The 18,057-nt window shown below is 40.8% G+C and overlaps 1 protein-coding gene across 5 annotated transcripts in view; it reads left to right on the top strand.

Annotated features, from left to right (window-relative positions):
• zfh2 (Zn finger homeodomain 2) overlaps positions 1-18,057 on the top strand; it is a 145,335-nt gene that overhangs the window by 117,168 nt on the left and 10,110 nt on the right. For all 5 annotated transcript variants that reach the window (XM_090168370.1, XM_090168371.1, XM_090168367.1 and 2 more), the window contains one exon: positions 13,814-17,661. In XM_090168370.1, coding sequence (XP_090024496.1) covers positions 13,863-17,661 — 3,799 coding nt within the window. In that variant the 5' untranslated portion in view covers positions 13,814-13,862. The remainder of the gene's footprint in view (positions 1-13,813; positions 17,662-18,057) is intronic.

The raw sequence follows: 18,057 nt of genomic DNA, 5'->3' as shown, positions 1-18,057 counted from the left end.
TATCCACGGATAAAATGGGATTTAACATGCAAAAAATAATTTTATTTTTCGGATAATCGTCGGTTGTGGATAAAAAAAGATAGTGATTAATTCTTATCCAAACGCCGACCTCTAAAAATATCTGGCTTAATTCGGGTTTGAAATATTTGGTTATATTCGGGTTTGCTAGTTTAAATAGGTGGCTATATTCGGGTTTGATAGTTCAAATATCTAGCTTAAATCGGGTTTGATAGTTTAAGTAGGTGGCTATGTTCGGGTTTGCTATTTCATATAGATGGCTATATTCGGGTTTGCTATGTTCGGGTTGGCTAGTTTAAGTATCTGGCTATTTATCGGTTATCTCAACTAGATGAACATTTTCACGTCGGTTCTAGATGGTGTTGTTAGCCACCACCATTTGGAAATTAAGGCCGGACCCCCGAACAATTGGAGGCTGGTTACACATTTTTACATCCCACTCCCTTTTTTTCGATCTCCGCCTGGTCGCGTCGGGGGCGGCTGCGGGGGTGGTCCCGGGCCAGCAGCGCCACACACACACGCCGAGAGGGTGGCGGAGAGGGAATTGAAAGAACTAGGCTCGAGCAGTCATCTAAATATGTCACCGTTTCCATGGTAACCATCTAAAAGCAGTCCTCTTCTCCATCCACATTTTTTCTCCCTCTCGCGCAGTACGTCAGTATTCCACCGACCCCTCCTTTTTTACAGACAATTGTGTCAGTGTAATGGAAGATACCAATATCACTAAAATGGGGGGTTTCTCTAGATTTTTGTTCTTAACGGTGGTTCAATGGTTGTAAAAATTTCGCGTCGCTATATCTGCCAAACAACTTACCGTACAGACTTGAAATCTTCTTAAACGATTGAATTATAAGTAGTGGTCCATCTGAAGTTACGTAACCTTATGTAGAACATAAAATAACCGAAAGATGGCGTCCATTACTTTTGTTGAAAATTTGCGTCAAAGATAATGGACGTGCGCTTTTTGAACCGTAAATATAACGTCATGCGACGTGGAAGTGACGTAACGCTTGTGATACGGTTACCACTAGCTTAAGCCGGAAAATAGGCCTTTTTCCGAAAAATTGAAGAAGTTTTCATTCCATGGTTAGTCTAATATTGTTTGCAAATTTATATAAAGCGGAATTTTCGAATCTAAAAGTAGAACTAAACCTTAGACTAGCTTTAAACTGATTAATAATGTAACACTATTAATGGTTTGTAGTATGTTTACTTTTATTAGGGGTTTTCCCTCGAGTTCTTCGGTTTCCCCTTCCATAAAAACTTAACGGTAATAGTGAGTGTAGGGAGCTGTTGGCTCGCGTGGCATGCAGGGCTTGCCACCACCCTCCCACGCATTGTAACCCGGCCACCTGAATTAATGGCTTCAAAAGTCGCTTGATGAATTAGGCTTAAGGTGGTGCCTTGGGTATTAGCCTAGCTGTTAATTATTATTATATCGATAAAAAGTTAAAAACAATAAAATCCCCTTAAAATTTAATTTGTTTAAATTTTTTATCTTTCGGATTTGCGGTAAAATTTTCCGCAATTCGGAAAATTTTCTGGAAACTTTTTCCGCATTTTATTTTTCCGGAAACTTAACAACACTAGTTGTAAGGTACGCACCACGCGCGGGATTACTATGTATCTGTAATCGAACGCACGTAACTAATCGTTGGCAAATTAGCCGTTTTTTAAGCGTACTTCACGGATGAATCCGTATAATTTATCTTCCCTTCCAACGCTTAAATACAAACACGCTAAAGGCAGATGGTTTTTAACTATCCAACTTACAAATCGAGGTTTCACCCCCCATAATAATTCTTAAATACGTGGAATGTTATATAATTTCCCACCTTACCATTTGGTTTTGAATTAATATAACAAAATGCTTTTTTTTATGTCTCCTTTTCGTAGCCTCTCGCTTCTCCGTTTAAGCGTCGCATTTGGCGAAATGTAAATATTCAAAACGTATTCGTTTGGGGGCGCTGCTAGCGGGCTCGGGACGTCAACTTCGGTTCCGTGTGGAATACCAATATGTCTGTTTACCCCGGCATTTACTCATCATGATGTTCTGGGTCCTTTTTTCCAGCAACGTGAAAGGGTCTTATTAGAAGACCATTGCAGACCCCCCCCCCCCCCCTCATTCGCCTTTTCGTGTTTTTTGGTGGAGATGGACCCTCCCTTATTCACTAACGTTTTTAAATGTGGGTAGATTTCTTCGACGCACTGTGTTTCAAATTGTGATAAATTAACGCTCGGGTTTTTGTTACAGAAGAGAGATATTAGTTTCGTACCTATTTTAGAAGCGTAAGAGTTTTTTTCTGAGGACTTTTTTTGACGTTGGATTTTGGAATTTTTTTATGGTCAAACATACTTGGTTTTGATTTCCTTAGAATAATATTTATAAACACCATTCCCGTACCTAATTTCTGCTATTGCAGTAGTTCAAAACCTACCTTTATATAAAACATCATCTAACATAACTTATAGTTCAAACCTACCATAACTTATAGTTCAAACCTACCATAACTTATAGTTCAAACCTACCATAACTTATAGTTCAAACCTACCATAACTTATAGTTCAAACCTACCATAACTTATAGTTCAAACCTACCATAACTTATAGTTCAAACCTACCATAACGCATAGTTTAAACCTACCATAAAGCATAGTTTAAACCTACCATAACGCATAGTTTAAACCTACCATAACGCATAGTTTAAACCTACCATAACGCATAGTTTAAACCTACCATAACGCATAGTTTAAACCTACCATAACGCATAGTTTAAACCTACCATAACGCATAGTTTAAACCTACCATAACGCATAGTTTAAACCTACCATAACGCATAGTTTAAACCTACCATAACGCATAGTTTAAACCTACCATAACGCATAGTTTAAACCTACCATAACGCATAGTTTAAACCTACCATAACGCATAGTTTAAACCTACCATAACGCATAGTTTAAACCTACCATAACGCATAGTTTAAACCTACCATAACGCATAGTTTAAACCTACCATAACGCATAGTTTAAACCTACCATAACGCATAGTTTAAACCTACCATAACGCATAGTTTAAACCTACCATAACGCATAGTTTAAACCTACCATAACGCATAGTTTAAACCTACCATAACGCATAGTTTAAACCTACCATAACGCATAGTTTAAACCTACCATAACGCATAGTTTAAACCTACCATAACGCATAGTTTAAACCTACCATAACGCATAGTTTAAACCTACCATAACGCATAGTTTAAACCTACCATAACGCATAGTTTAAACCTACCATAACGCATAGTTTAAACCTACCATAACGCATAGTTTAAACCTACCATAACGCATAGTTTAAACCTACCATAACGCATAGTTTAAACCTACCATAACGCATAGTTTAAACCTACCATAACGCATAGTTTAAACCTACCATAACGCATAGTTTAAACCTACCTTCGTAATCTAACATAATATTTAGCTTGTACCTGCCTTTTTTAACAACAATAATAATAATAATAAGCTAGGCTAATACCCAAGGCACCACCTTAGGCCTAAGTCATTATGCGACTTTTAAAGCCATTATAATTAACATAGCTTGAAACCTCCCTTCATAATCTAGTATAATTTATAGCTTGAAACTTGCCTTTTTAACCTAACATAATATATAGCTTAAAACCTACCATCTAATCTAACATCTATAGCTTAAAACCTACCATCTAATCTAACATTCATAGGTTATAACCTACCATCTAATGTAACATATATAGTTTAAAACCTACCTTAATGTATAGATTCAAAGCTGCTTTATAACCTATCCCAAAGCTTAAAACCTACCTTCATAAGCTAATCCAACGTATGGCTTCAAACCTTTTTTAACCTAACATGTAGCTTAAACGTACTTTATCACCTATCCAAATAGCTTAAACGTACTTTATCACCTATCCAAATAGCTTAAAACGTACTTCATCACCTATCCAAATAGCTTAAAACGTACTTTATCACCTATCCAAATAGCTTAAAACGTACTTTATCACCTATCCAAATAGCTTAAAACGTACTTTATCACCTATCCAAATAGCTTAAAACGTACTTTATCACCTATCCAAATAGCTTAAAACGTACTTTATCACCTATCCTATCACCTATTCAAATAGCTTAAAACGTACTTTATCACCTATCCAAATAGCTTAAAACGTAATTTTATAACCTTTCCAAATAGCTTAAAAACCTTACTCAACTTATAGCTTAAAACCTACTTTAAAGCTTAACCTAACTTAGACTATAACGGTATGTTGTTCCATTTGATTTCATAATACCAAACACAAGCAAGTTTTCCGAAGAAAAATATTATAGGTAGATAAGAGAAACTTAGCCTCCTGATAAAGCCGTTACTAAACAAGCAAATTTGTTCAGCTTGGTACCATACTGAAATACGAAGCAATCCTTCGAAAATGATGCGCGACTAATTTGGTCATCCTTGGCTCGTTTCAAACGAGGGAAACCGCTGATGTTTATCATTCCGCGAATTAATTAAATGCGAATAAAACCTCCGGAACATTTTTCTATCTAAGAAAGATGGGGAGATGAATTCGCTATGTCTGCTTCCCCGGTAGACCCAGGAATGGAATAAAACTCAGCGAGCAGTCCTTACTACCTTTTTCTTTCGTATCTAGGCGGGGTTGTAAGATACCAATGTCAAGAGAGAAAGGAGGGGCATTGAAATAAAGAATTATACCTATATTCAACTTCTTTTATTTTTCAAGAAATTCTTTACTACGTTTCAGGATATGGATTATATTCAATGGTGCCCATCGAAACTATTTGAGCATTTTTAGCGTCTCTAAACCGCCCCCTCGTGGCGCGAAAATAAAGTTTAAAATGGTATTTAAAAAAAGGAATTATCTACCTTTACGCTTTTAATTTTTTTATTGAGGATTTTTTGGTACGAATTTTTTAATACTAGTGTTCGTGCTCGTTTCGGTGTTACGCTAATTATGTTATTTTTCGTTTAAATATTGATTTTTAGTCTGTTCTGTTCGCCTATTTAAAAAGCGAAGAGTTTTTATGGTAATTCATTTTTTGAGAATCCCAAATTTTGTACGTTTATAGATTTTTAAATTCGATTTCTGGGTCTTGAAAAATCGTGTCTTAAGCATTGTCATATTCTAGAGCACCTACTTACAATAATAGTAATTATAAATTCTGATAAAATTTTATCTTGGAAACCTCTTTATTTGCCTTGAAAAGTTGAAATCGCTTAGAAACTAAATTAGTAGCATTAGCATTCTATAGAAAGCCTCGTTAGCGGTATTAGCATTCTGTAGAAAGCCTCGTTAGCGGTATTAGCATTCTATAGAAAGCCTCGTTAGCGGTATTAGCATTCTGTAGAAAGCCTCGTTAGCGGTATTAGCATTCTGTAGAAAGCCTCGTTAGCGGTATTAGCATTCTGTAGAAAGCCTCGTTAGCGGTATTAGCATTCTATAGAAAGCCTCGTTAGCGGTATTAGCATTCTGTAGAAAGCCTCGTTAGCGGTATTAGCATTCTGTAGAAAGCCTCGTTAGCGGTATTAGCATTCTGTAGAAAGCCTCGTTAGCGGTATTAGCATTCTATAGAAAGCCTCGTTAGCGGTATTAGCATTCTGTAGAAAGCCTCGTTAGCGGTATTAGCATTCTGTAGAAAGCCTCGTTAGCGGTATTAGCATTCTGTAGAAAGCCTCGTTAGCGGTATTAGCATTCTATAGAAAGCCTCGTTAGCGGTATTAGCATTCTGTAGAAAGCCTCGTTAGCGGTATTAGCATTCTGTAGAAAGCCTCGTTAGCGGTATTAGCATTCTGTAGAAAGCCTCGTTAGCGGTATTAGCATTCTGTAGAAAGCCTCGTTAGCGGTATTAGCATTCTATAGAAAGCCTCGTTAGCGGTATTAGCATTCTATAGAAAGCCTCGTTAGCGGTATTAGCATTCTGTAGAAAGCCTCGTTAGCGGTATTAGCATTCTGTAGAAAGCCTCGTTAGCGGTATTAGCATTCTGTAGAAAGCCTCGTTAGCGGTATTAGCATTCTATAGAAAGCCTCGTTAGCGGTATTAGCATTCTGTAGAAAGCCTCGTTAGCGGTATTAGCATTCTATAGAAAGCCTCGTTAGCGGTATTAGCATTCTATAGAAAGCCTCGTTAGCGGTATTAGCATTCTGTAGAAAGCCTCGTTAGCGGTATTAGCATTCTGTAGAAAGCCTCGTTAGCGGTATTAGCATTCTGTAGAAAGCCTCGTTAGCGGTATTAGCATTCTATAGAAAGCCTCGTTAGCGGTATTAGCATTCTATAGAAAGCCTCGTTAGCGGTATTAGCATTCTATAGAAAGCCTCGTTAGCGGTATTAGCATTCTATAGAAAGCCTCGTTAGCGGTATTAGCATTCTGTAGAAAGCCTCGTTAGCGGTATTAGCATTCTGTAGAAAGCCTCGTTAGCGGTATTAGCATTCTGTAGAAAGCCTCGTTAGCGGTATTAGCATTCTATAGAAAGCCTCGTTAGCGGTATTAGCATTCTATAGAAAGCCTCGTTAGCGGTATTAGCATTCTATAGAAAGCCTCGTTAGCGGTATTAGCATTCTATAGAAAGCCTCGTTAGCGGTATTAGCATTCTGTAGAAAGCCTCGTTAGCGGTATTAGCATTCTGTAGAAAGCCTCGTTAGTAATATTACCGTCCCATTATTTGTTAAAAATAATATATAGAATACCACGTTTTCGGATAGAAATCTGATAGGGCGTTTAGAGTTACTAAAAGGTTTTCTATGTAAACCACGTTAGTAACCTAGAAATCCTATAGAAAACCTGACGAAAGGACGTTACAGATATAAATTTCAATTCACCAAATTATCTACCTCGTACTAATTGACATTTACACAATACGCGGTAGCAAAATTTATCACGGTTACCTACGATTTATCAACTAAGAAATATTTCAAAACTCATCCCAAAAACTACTCATCATAAAACAACTAAAAATATAGTAGAAAACAGTAGCCTTTCTGGAATAAATAACATTTTAACCTCCGCGCATTCAATTTTCGGATTGTTATATTAGCCCTCTAAGCTATCGAAAGATGCTCTTGTAGAATAGAAGGCGATGTAAAATGGATAAAGCTAGAAAATTGAGAGGGTTATAACTGGGATGGATAGTGGATGGCAATCCGGGAGGATGGAGAGGATCCCCCCGTAACAGAGGGAGGTCTCGGCCGTCACGTGTGAAGCGGGGCGAGTAACAGCGGAGGACGCAGTTACTAGGCAACCATCCTTCTCTCTCTCCATATTTCAGCCTTTATTATAAGCGTGGTGCAAAGAAGGGAGCTAGGGATTTGGGACTTTTATAAGATTTTTAAAAGAAGTCGGGAAGAAAATGCCTAATCTAAATTACGGACTTGGAGCAGGGGTTTTACACCGTAGCCTGTCTCAAAGGGGGCTTATTTTTTTAAAGAATTTTGCCAGAGAGTAAAAAAGGGGGTACTTTCTTTAGGTTCCATTAAATTTTACCTCCCCCCCCCCCACTTCCTCTGCGCTTTAGCAATTTTTTTTAAGTATCCCCCCCCTCGTGGGTTTTTCCTGTACGTCTTAAATTACGAAATTTTGGTGGACGATATTAGTTTCTTCTCCCCTTTTCGGTTTTGTCCTACCCCTAGATTGGCAATATTAACGGAGTCTGCTCCTACTTCTGGGAAAATTAGAAATTATTTTTCCAATTTTTTTATTATTTCGGGCACCGTGTCGCGGTACAATTTTTTTAATATGGTTCTTAGAATTTCTTCTAAATTTAAACCTTTTTACGAAACAAATTTAGTGTGTGTGGGAGTTCTTATATAGTTGATTCTGCGAATCTAATATTCGTATTGTATTTGGAAAGTGGATATTTTTTCATATTTTCAATTTGCGGTTTTATGTGTAATATCCGTGAAAACTTATTATTCATTATTTAGTAATTATTGATGTTTTTGTTATTGAAACTTTCTTACGTCATTAACACTTAACCAACTAAAATAAAGTAACAAAATTAGTGTCATTACAAATGGTTTACAATTTTAACATAACACTATTCATACGATAATAATATAATATTAAGTAGTATTAATATCGTATTAATAGTGTTAAAGTAGTATTAATATCGTGTTACTGTTACAGTAGGATTAATATCGTGTTAGTGTTACAGTAGGATTAATATCGTGTTAGTGTTACAGTAGGATTAATATCGTGTTAGTGTTACAGTAGGATTAATATCGTGTTAGTGTTACAGTAGGATTAATATCGTGTTAGTGTTACAGTAGGATTAATATCGTGTTAGTGTTACAGTAGGATTAATATCGTGTTAGTGTTACAGTAGGATTAATATCGTATTAATAGTGTTAAGGTAATGTTAATGTCGTATGAAAAATGTTAAGGTAATGTTAATTTACTTATGAATATTGTGAAATTTTTTTTTTAGTATTTTACCAAATAACCCAATATCTCAATCCTGAAATCGTCTATGGTCGTAAAGTAATTTAAAATATTTCAGAGGAATTTTTTAAGTTTCTTAAAAGCACAATAAGGAGCCAAAACCCTCCACCATTTAACAATCTCCAATCGGGTTTCTAGAATCCTGAACCCATTTTTATAATAATAATAAGCCCCCTCCCTCAAATGCCCCCCCCCTTAAAATCTGCAGGATGGCAGCATTGAGCGAGTAACTTGATACCGTTCTAGAAATCCCAGGGTAGGGAACAATCCAACTATTCAATTGGAAATATTTCGTGGATGTTTTTCCTCTTGTTTGTCGAGAAACTATGAGCGCTCCGTCCCTTCTTGTTTATCCCGGTACGGGACACTCAACCTATATCTTTCTTTGATCGAACTTGATTGGGCGCCGCCTAGTGGAGGAGAAAGGAAGCGCAACTTTATTTTTTCCCCTCGCTGAACACCTGGGGACTTATTTTAAAAGGGTGCTCTCCGTTTTTAGAAACACAAAGGTTTCTAACTATGGACTTTTTTTCTTTCATTCTACCTGGGCCTATTTTATCGCGTTCATCTGGACGTATATCGATGGTTAAGTGACAGTTTTTAGTTAAGCTTGGGGTTGGGAAAAGTACTAAAGTTAGTTGACCCAATATGGAGAAATTCCTAATGCAAACTGACCCTGGTAACTTACCTTTTGTGAAGTCGTTCATTCTCACCTGGACTTGGCCGGGATTTTGTTTAACTATATACCCCTCTCCCCTCTTTTCTTTCCCAACTATATAATAGATCTGGCGTTTTCTATTTCAACCTACCTCCGATAGGGGGCATACAAAGCCTAGCGAAAATATAAATCTCCCGATTCTACTCATTTCGACATAGGGTACGATCTCTAGGAAAAAAATTCTTTTATATTTGGACATCTTCACGGATATTCGAAGAGGTATTTTCTTGAATTTATTCTACCGTATAAATGACAATAGTAACTAGGCTATATATATATATATATATATATATATATATATATATTTCTAAGTATTTTTCTTGGCTTCGCTTTCTTCATTCAGTGGTCGCCGTGGTATCCTTAACAAATATAAAATCACAATAACCGTATATAACTACAATCTAGGGGCATTTTTACCAATCCTATTTTAACAAGTTCTTGTTTCTGTCGCCGTTCTATACCATATTTTTTTTCTACCTACGTTTTATAGCAAGATGCTTCGTAATGCTTTTAATATAGATTCTAAAGTTTGTATTTTTTCTATATATTTTTATGTATATTATTTTATAAAGGGTTTAGGTATTAAATCGGTTTTTGCTACTTATCCAAAAAAATATTTAAATCTTTTACTTGTGACTATAATTCAGAGTTTTCAACTCCCACATGTTTTAAAGTATAATAGCATTATCCCTTAATATATTTTTATTTCTTAATCAAATTTAAAATTATTGAAGAATTTACCATTATTGTGTTATTTAAAATACGTAATTTATATATTTTTAATCAAATATATAATTAGCAGGGTGGAATTTTTCGGTTTTCACCTGTTTGAATTATATAAATTATAAAAAAAAAATTATATTATAATAAAATATGAATTAGTCGGTTTTAATTTTGCACTTTTTCTTATTTATAATTTATATCGTTAATCAAATTATAATCAAATTTTAAGTAAAGAAGATTAATTTATCATTAATTTTTACTTGATTAAGTTAAAATATGTATTAAAAATTAAATATTTAATAAATTTAAGTACTGGAGTTCAATTTACTATTATATTGTTTGGTTTTTGTTGACGCTTCACCCTAATTTGACTATTAAGCAAACGGGCTCATTAAGGAGCATTACATTAAATTGCAAGACATTTCGTGTTTTTTTCTTTGAATTGCCAGATAAGAAATCGACATTTCTAGCGATATTTTTTTAAAAGCAAGGCGCCGTACTTAAACTTTGTCTTTGTCGTGTTTCTGTGTAACTTTACTCATTAGCGAACGTTATCTTTCAATACTGTCGTTTGTATAATTATGAGATACGGGCGGGACACTGATTTTCGTAAATTTCGTTGTTGAATACTTTTATCTGCTGGTACGTGGCTTAATTTAAAGAAGTAAAACACTCTGGCGAAAGTTACAATCTCATTCGCAATGCGTTATTGCGTCTGATTCCTGGTTAATACCGTCAATATTGTCTAGCGGAAACTTATGACGACATTCTAAAGGTATACTCTCTATTTCATTCTGGTTTCTAGGTATTAGTTTCCCAATTCTATCGTAATTAACATAATTAACGGCTATTATTAACGTAGTTATTTTTGAAGTGAGATCATTCTGGCACTGCGTTTAATAGGCCGGTTAAGCTAGCGGTACCAAACGCTGCGCGAAAACAGTCTGCAATGAAACCTTTAGAAGCTCATAGTGGGCTTGAAATAAACCCTTTAGAAGCTCATAGTGGGCTTGAAATAAACCCTTTAGAAGCTCATAGTGGGCTTGAAATAAACCCTTTAGAAGCTCGTAGTGGGCTTGAAATAAACCGTTTAGAAGCTCGTAGTGGGCTTGAAACAAAACCTTTAGAAGCTCATAGTGGTCTGAAACAAAACCTTTAGAAGCTCATAGTGGTCTGAAACAAAACCTTCAGAAGCTCATAGTGGTCTGAAACAAAACCTTCAGAAGCTCATAGTGGGCTTGAAACAAAACCTTCAGAAGCTCATAGTGGTCTGAAACATAACCTTCAGAAGCTCATAGTGGGCTTGAAACAAAACCTTCAGAAGCTCATAGTGGTCTGAAATTTTACCTTTAGAGAAGCCGTTGAAATATAAAACTGGAGCTTCAGATACTCTTCGGAACTCTAAAACTAAATCTTTTAAAAACCAGTAGTTGCCTAAAAGAAATTAATGTAGACAATCGTAGCAATAGTATAACACTGGAACCATCACACCAATCAACTATTTTGATCGTAACCGCAAAATTCATCGGTTTAAAAGACCTACAAACTGGCTTAACGTTTTAAATAGTGTAGGCATTTTAATGGGACTATCCCTGAAATAAGCTCTCACCTTTCTCGTTTGCGGAATGAAATGGAATCTGGTTCGGCGATAACGAGTCCGTCTTTTATGAATGTGCAGTTTTTGAGGTGGTGTCGAGGCTAACCATAAAAAAGCGTATCTGGTTTTGCCGTGGTAAATTGGTTTCATCCTAAGAGCGTCGTAGCATCTTCTAAAGATGATGACAGACTAGTTTTCCCACGATTCCTCACAAAATGCGGATTGGGAGGCAGAAAAACATAAACGCGTTTTTGCGACGTTGCCCCCCCACCCCTTTTTTTGGGGGTCCGCTTCTTGAAAATCGCCCAATCTAACAGATGCCCATCCTAAAATCAATCCTCAGTAGGGACCCCATTTCCCGGCCCCTTATTATTAAGGCTTTAATATTTTCTTCTGCATTATCCATTAAGAAATAAGTTGGAATTAGGGGTATCGGATGCGAGCTTGTGACCGGTTTAGACCACCTTTGTTATGGTTAAAGATTTTAGTTGAATATTTTGTGGCGGTACCTTCTTTCAAGTTATTTCGATGTACGTTTTTATTTTAGCTGTACTTCAGTTTTATAAATTATTTTTAAATATGCTTTTATAATTTTTATTAAGAATGCTTATTAGACTAAATTAATTTTAGATGGCTAAGCTCAGATTTATTTACTTTTTAAACTTAATGGGATTAAATTTGGTTTTGTTAAAGCCTTGGTTTTGATTTTGGGTTTGTTAAAGCCTTAGTTTGGAATTTTGGGTTTGTTAAAGCCTTGGGTTTTGATTTTGGGTTTGATAAAGCCTTGGTTTGGAATTTTGGGTTTGTTAAAGCCTTAGTTTGGAATTTTGGGTTTGTTAAAGCCTTAGTTTGGAATTTTGGGTTTGTTAAAGCCTTAGTTTGGAATTTTGGGTTTCTTTAAATCTTAGTTTTGGTTCAGGTTTTCTAAATCATAATTTTAGTTTCCTCAAGTCAGTTGCATTCGCTGTGGACTTTTTAAACTTAAATGTAGTTGATTTAATTACATACGCAAAATCGTGACGCGTAGAAATTAGCGAAAAACTACCCGTACCATCGAAATGACCTGTTTTAATAGCCATTCGCGCAATTTTCTGTGGAAAACCGTTAATTATAACCACTCCTTCGAAAAGAAATTAAAGGCTGCACGGGGTTTGTCACTTACGACGAAATTCCAGGAACAAATAACGTTTGTTTAATTATTCAGCTTTCGGGTATTTACGTGATTCATAACGAAATCGCGGTCGAGGAAATCTTTCAAATCTTCACGTAAAAAAGCGATTAAAAATTTCGCCGGAAAATTAACCTTTCGCGATGGCAGATAATGGTCCTAAATCCTGGCTTATAACGGCTAATTCTCGCGTTCTCTCCGGTCGACCTGATTGCGGTACTTGAAACAAACACCGCCGTGTGTTATCTCTTTCTTAAAATATAAAAGAACCTCTGCTGATTATTTTTAATCAAATTTGCGCTCTTCTCCTACCTCATTAAGGGGGAATTTCAGCCGCCGCGAGACCCTAATCCTAATCAAAGGCGATTGTAATAGACGGCTGTGTAAGATTCTTCTTTCGTCGAATCCATTTATAGAGATTCCTTTGAATTAGCTTGATGAGTGGCCCGTTTTCAAAATGCTTGTCATTTTCAATTTAAAAAATACGTACGCTCTAAAATATCAATGTATGACATAAGCCGCGCTATCGTCAAGGACAACTTGTAGACTCTCCGCGCTTATAACGACGTGGTTTTATAATTAATGCTGCTTTTATTTAAGACGTCCTTAAACATTAAAACGTTGATTTGGTTTTTTTTTTGCTACATTAATTTTGGAACTCGTCCAAACAATTTCGTCCTTTTGTGTCTGGCGAAATGTTCTAAACCCTGAACAATACGGAATTAAGCTAAATAAACTTAAGATCTTGAATTGAATAAAATATAAATGTGTATATGGTTTTTTAACGGACGTGTTTTCTGTTATTATAATTCGGGATGTTTACAAACTCGGTACTAATTTCTAACTTTTTAAAGCGTTCATTTCCTGATTCTCGAGGTAATTATATTCCGGCATTGTGGAAAAACCAGATTCGCGCGAAATTAACGGGGAAAAATTAAACATTTTTCGTTGTGACGTTTTACTTATGTCCCACATTATTATTAACCAGGTGTTTTTCGTTATTTCTTAACTTCTTGAAGGAAGTAACGTAGTCAACTAAACTTACGTGTGGCGTTAGTTTTCATTGTTTATAAACGCACGATGACGTTTCTAACGTTTTCTTTTTGTCATTGGACAGAAACGATCACGAGTTGCCAGCACAATGACGTAAGCGATGCCCTCTTAAAATGGACCCAGCAGGAGAGGCGACCTACGGCATGGAGAAGAGTGGTCAAACTATATCGGAGAACAATACTACGACAGAGAGAGAACTTTTGCAAATCCATTCCTCCTCACCGGCGTCGATCCCGCAGATAGGGACGCTCCGAAACCGCCAGTCGCCCACGGAGATTCAACAGTTACAGACAGCAGGCGGGGGCGATCGGCGGACCCCGCCATCGGCATGCTCGCCCAGGAGTCGCAAGTCGTCGCCCGTCTTCGTCGACTACCGGGACATCATTGAGAGACGTCTCCAAGGCGAGAGCCGCGGAGGCATGACGCCCGAGGACGCGCGCGCGAGTTCGGAAGAAGGTGACGGCTCGCCGAGTGTGGCGAGCCAGAAGGGCGGCTCAGCTCCTCGCAACGAGCCGCCCACCAACAAGACGGTCAATCAGTTCCTCGAGAATAACGCTAGTAATAAACGGTGCGCGTCGTCGAGTCGGTCCGACCACGCGGTCGGTGTCCAGTTTTCGTCGTCTTCGGCGCCGGCGCCGATGCCCCCTTCGCTAACTTCTCCCCACGGGCCTCAGTCGTCCTTGTCCAGGGATCCGGTGGACTTGTCGGACTGCAGCTCGCTCAGCGACGTGGAGACTTTCACCGGGAAGATCGTCTACAACCCGGATGGCTCCGCCTACATCATCGAAGGGGCCGGGGGCGCCGACTCGGAGTTCAGCGATGACGAGTGCAGCCTGGATCTGCCCTCGGTGCAGCAGGAGGGCAGCATCGTGGACGCGCGCGGTATGTCCCCTCCGGAACAGTTTCGAGTCTTTCCTCAAGTGGTCAACGCGTTCCACATTTGCCGCAATCCGGCGGCCCTGTACGGGGCGCTCTACGGCCAAGCCTACAGCCTCTTGCGAGAGAAAAAAGTTCCTGATATCCCGATTATGCATAGCTACAGGGTGTTCAACTTGCGCGAGAATAGGAACTCGTCGTCGCCTTCCTCGGAGTCGGCGGTCGGGGTCGGGGCGGTGCCCTCCGACCTGTCGTCTCGCGGGATCAGCGAGGAAGGCAAAGAGAACTCGTCCTCCTCGAACAATGGCAGGCAACCGGCGAAAGGCGCCAGTGATAATAGCTCGGGCGGCGGGTTCCCCACGCTGCGGGACTACGGGTCGGTTCCCATCAAGCCCATCCTGATGTGCTTCATCTGCAAGCTCTCGTTCGGCTACACCAAGTCGTTCGTGGGACACGCCATGGGCGAGCATAATCTCAGCCTGAACGAGGAGGAGCGCCGCATCATGGCCCAAAAGAACGCTTCGGCCATCATTCAAGGAGTCGGCAAGGAGAAAGAGCCGCTCCTCTCGTTCCTAGAGCCCGTGTCCGCCAACGCGGCTCCTCCATTCGCGGCGTCGCCCGCCGTCGAAAGCGGCCAACTGCCGCAAAAACTCTCGGAAGCTTTCTTCGGACAGCATCCGGCGCGCAGCTCATGTTCTAGTTCCTCTTTCGCTCCGTCTGAGTCCGCGGTGACCTCTCTACTCAACGCCGTGGGGAACGCGGTCTCCACCGCTCTGGGTGTCAACCCGACGACGGCGTCTTCGATGGCCGTCACCAAACTGGTGTCTGCCAGCTCAAGTCCCGTTTCCTCCGTGCCGGAAATAAAGCCGTTCGTCTCGCCGACGGTGGCGGACTCGTCTTCGTTGTCGGGCCAGGTGGCGCGAACCCGCTCCGACGACGAGGAAGCCCTAGCGCCCGAATTAGAAGACCTCGCTAATTTGGAAAAGATGGCCAAAGCAGCCGCGGCGGCGGCGGCTGCCGAAGCCAACGGCTCTTTGCGAGCCTCTCCCAACGGTTCCTGCGACGCCAACCGAGTCGGGACCCCCAGAAACGGAACGTGCGTGAACCAACTAAGAAACAATTGCCTCTCGACGCCGGTCGAGGACACGCGGCGGAGTCCCTTCTCAAGTTCGGCCCCGCTGACGCCCAACAGCACCGCCGGTTCCTTGGAAAGGCCCACAAGTGCCGGAAGTAGCGGAAGCGTCTCGCCCGGGATCCGAGCTTCGCCCAAGAGTCTGGTCAGTCCCGCCTTGCCAGCCTGTCAATCTCCCACTCCTTCGTCGACGACGGGCGTCAACCAAGGAACGCCCCCGGTATCGCTGGCTGCCATGATGAATAATTCGGTGGGCGGCCTGGTCATCGGAGGCTGCGCTCAACACCCGGACGGCAAGACGAACGGCGTCGAATGTCCCAAATGCGAAATGGTCCTGGGCTCATCCAGATCTCTCGGTGGTCACATGACCATGATGCACTCCCGAAATTCCTGCAAGACACTCAAATGCCCAAAGTGTAACTGGCATTACAAGTACCAGGAGACCCTAGAAATTCACATGAAAGAGAAACACCCCGAAAACGAAATGAACTGTTTATACTGTCTGACCAACCAACCTCACCCGCGCCTCGCCAGGGGAGAGACGTATACGTGCGGCTACAAGCCCTATCGCTGCGAAGTCTGCAACTACTCTACGACGACCAAGGGCAACCTCAGCATTCACATGCAGTCCGATAAGCACATAAACAACGTGCAAGAGCTGCAAAACGGCACCCTGACGGCGGACCACATTATGAACTCTCAGACCATGGTCAATCCGAACGCCATGCCGGCCCCGCCTCCCAGCGCCGATCCAGCCACCAAAAAACCGGTCGGCCCGCCCTCTTCGAAACCCAAAGCCACTTGGCGATGCGACGTTTGCAATTACGAGACGAACGTGGCCCGCAACTTGAGAATCCACATGACGAGCGAGAAACACACGCATAACATGATGGTCCTCCAACAGAACGTCAAACACATGCAACAGCTGTCGGCCCTCCAACAGGCCCAAGCCCAAAGTCTCGACCCGATGTTCCAATTCCACCCGGGGCTCCTATTACCCTGCGACTCTCAGTTGCAGCCCGAAGCGGCGCTGGCGGACATGGCCTACAATCACGCCCTCCTCATGATGGCTAGTCAACAACACCAACAGAGAGCGATAGCGGCGGCGGCCGCGGCCATGGCCCAGAACAAGGGAGGTATGCCTTCGCCCATTAACTTGTCGACGGCGCCTTCGCCCTGCACGCCCACGGTGGACATCGAGCACCCCGATCCGACCTTCAGACCGGACACTCCTTACGACGAAGCCGGGAAGCTATTCCAGTGTTGCGTCTGCAACGCCTTTTCGGCCGACTCGGTCGAAGCTTTAAATATTCACTTGCAACAGGACCGGACGCGCCAACGGGAGGAAGAGGTCCTGATGGCCGTGGCCGGTAGCTACATCTGCAAGCTCTGCACCTACAAGACCAATTTGAAAGCCAATTTCCAGTTGCATTGCAAGACGGACAAACATTTGCAGCGCCTGCAACAAGTCAACCACATCAAAGAAGGCGGCGCCCGAAACGACTGGAAACTCAAGTACCTCAACGTCAGCAACCCGGTTCAGGTGCGCTGCAACTCGTGCGACTATTACACCAACAGCATTCACAAGTTGCAGCTGCACGCGGCCAACCCGCGACATGAAGCCAGCGCCACCTTGTACCTGTACTTAGGCGCCGTCGAGTCCGTCTTGAAGAGCGACGCTTCCAAGTACTACCATTGCAAGCTTTGCAATTTCGCCACTCGTGCCAAAATAAACCTCATCCAACACGCTCACTCGCTCAGGCACTTGCGCAACGAGAACATGCGACAACTACAGCGCAAAGCGGAAGGCAGGGGTCAGACGGACCCCGAGGATGATCTCAGGGACCTTTTCGCCGTGGCCGAGTACACGGGCAACGAGAAGATCATCTTCGACGCTGATGTTGGTAAGTGTTCCACCCCTCATTAATTCTCTCTTCTCCTCCGCTACACTTTCCGCAATTAAAGATAAATCTATCCCGGGATATCTGAAAGTTTTAATCATGGCCATCACCCACCGACCGTTCCTCCTCCTTATCTATAAAATGTCAAGATATATAAAACCCTCCTTCCATTTCTTCGAGTATTTAACTCCTCCGATTTTTTGTCCTTGAGAATAAAATTCTCTTTTAATTCGAACACTCATAAATCAGCCTTAAGCGTTGGGGGGATTGAGTTTTTTTTCCTTTTCACGCACTTAAGCAAAACTTGAGGAAAAAACGAAGCTTGATTACATTATAAAAAATAAAGAATGGGTAAAATCAATATATATTTACAAGTATATTCCTCTCTAACCAGAGGCG

This window comes from Leiobunum rupestre, chromosome 3, assembly GCF_980474605.1.
Source record: "Leiobunum rupestre chromosome 3, qqLeiRupe1.1.hap1, whole genome shotgun sequence".
NCBI lineage: Eukaryota > Metazoa > Arthropoda > Arachnida > Opiliones > Sclerosomatidae > Leiobunum > Leiobunum rupestre.
Note: the sequence above shows the minus strand (reverse complement) of the source record. Positions and strands in the feature narration are given on the sequence as shown.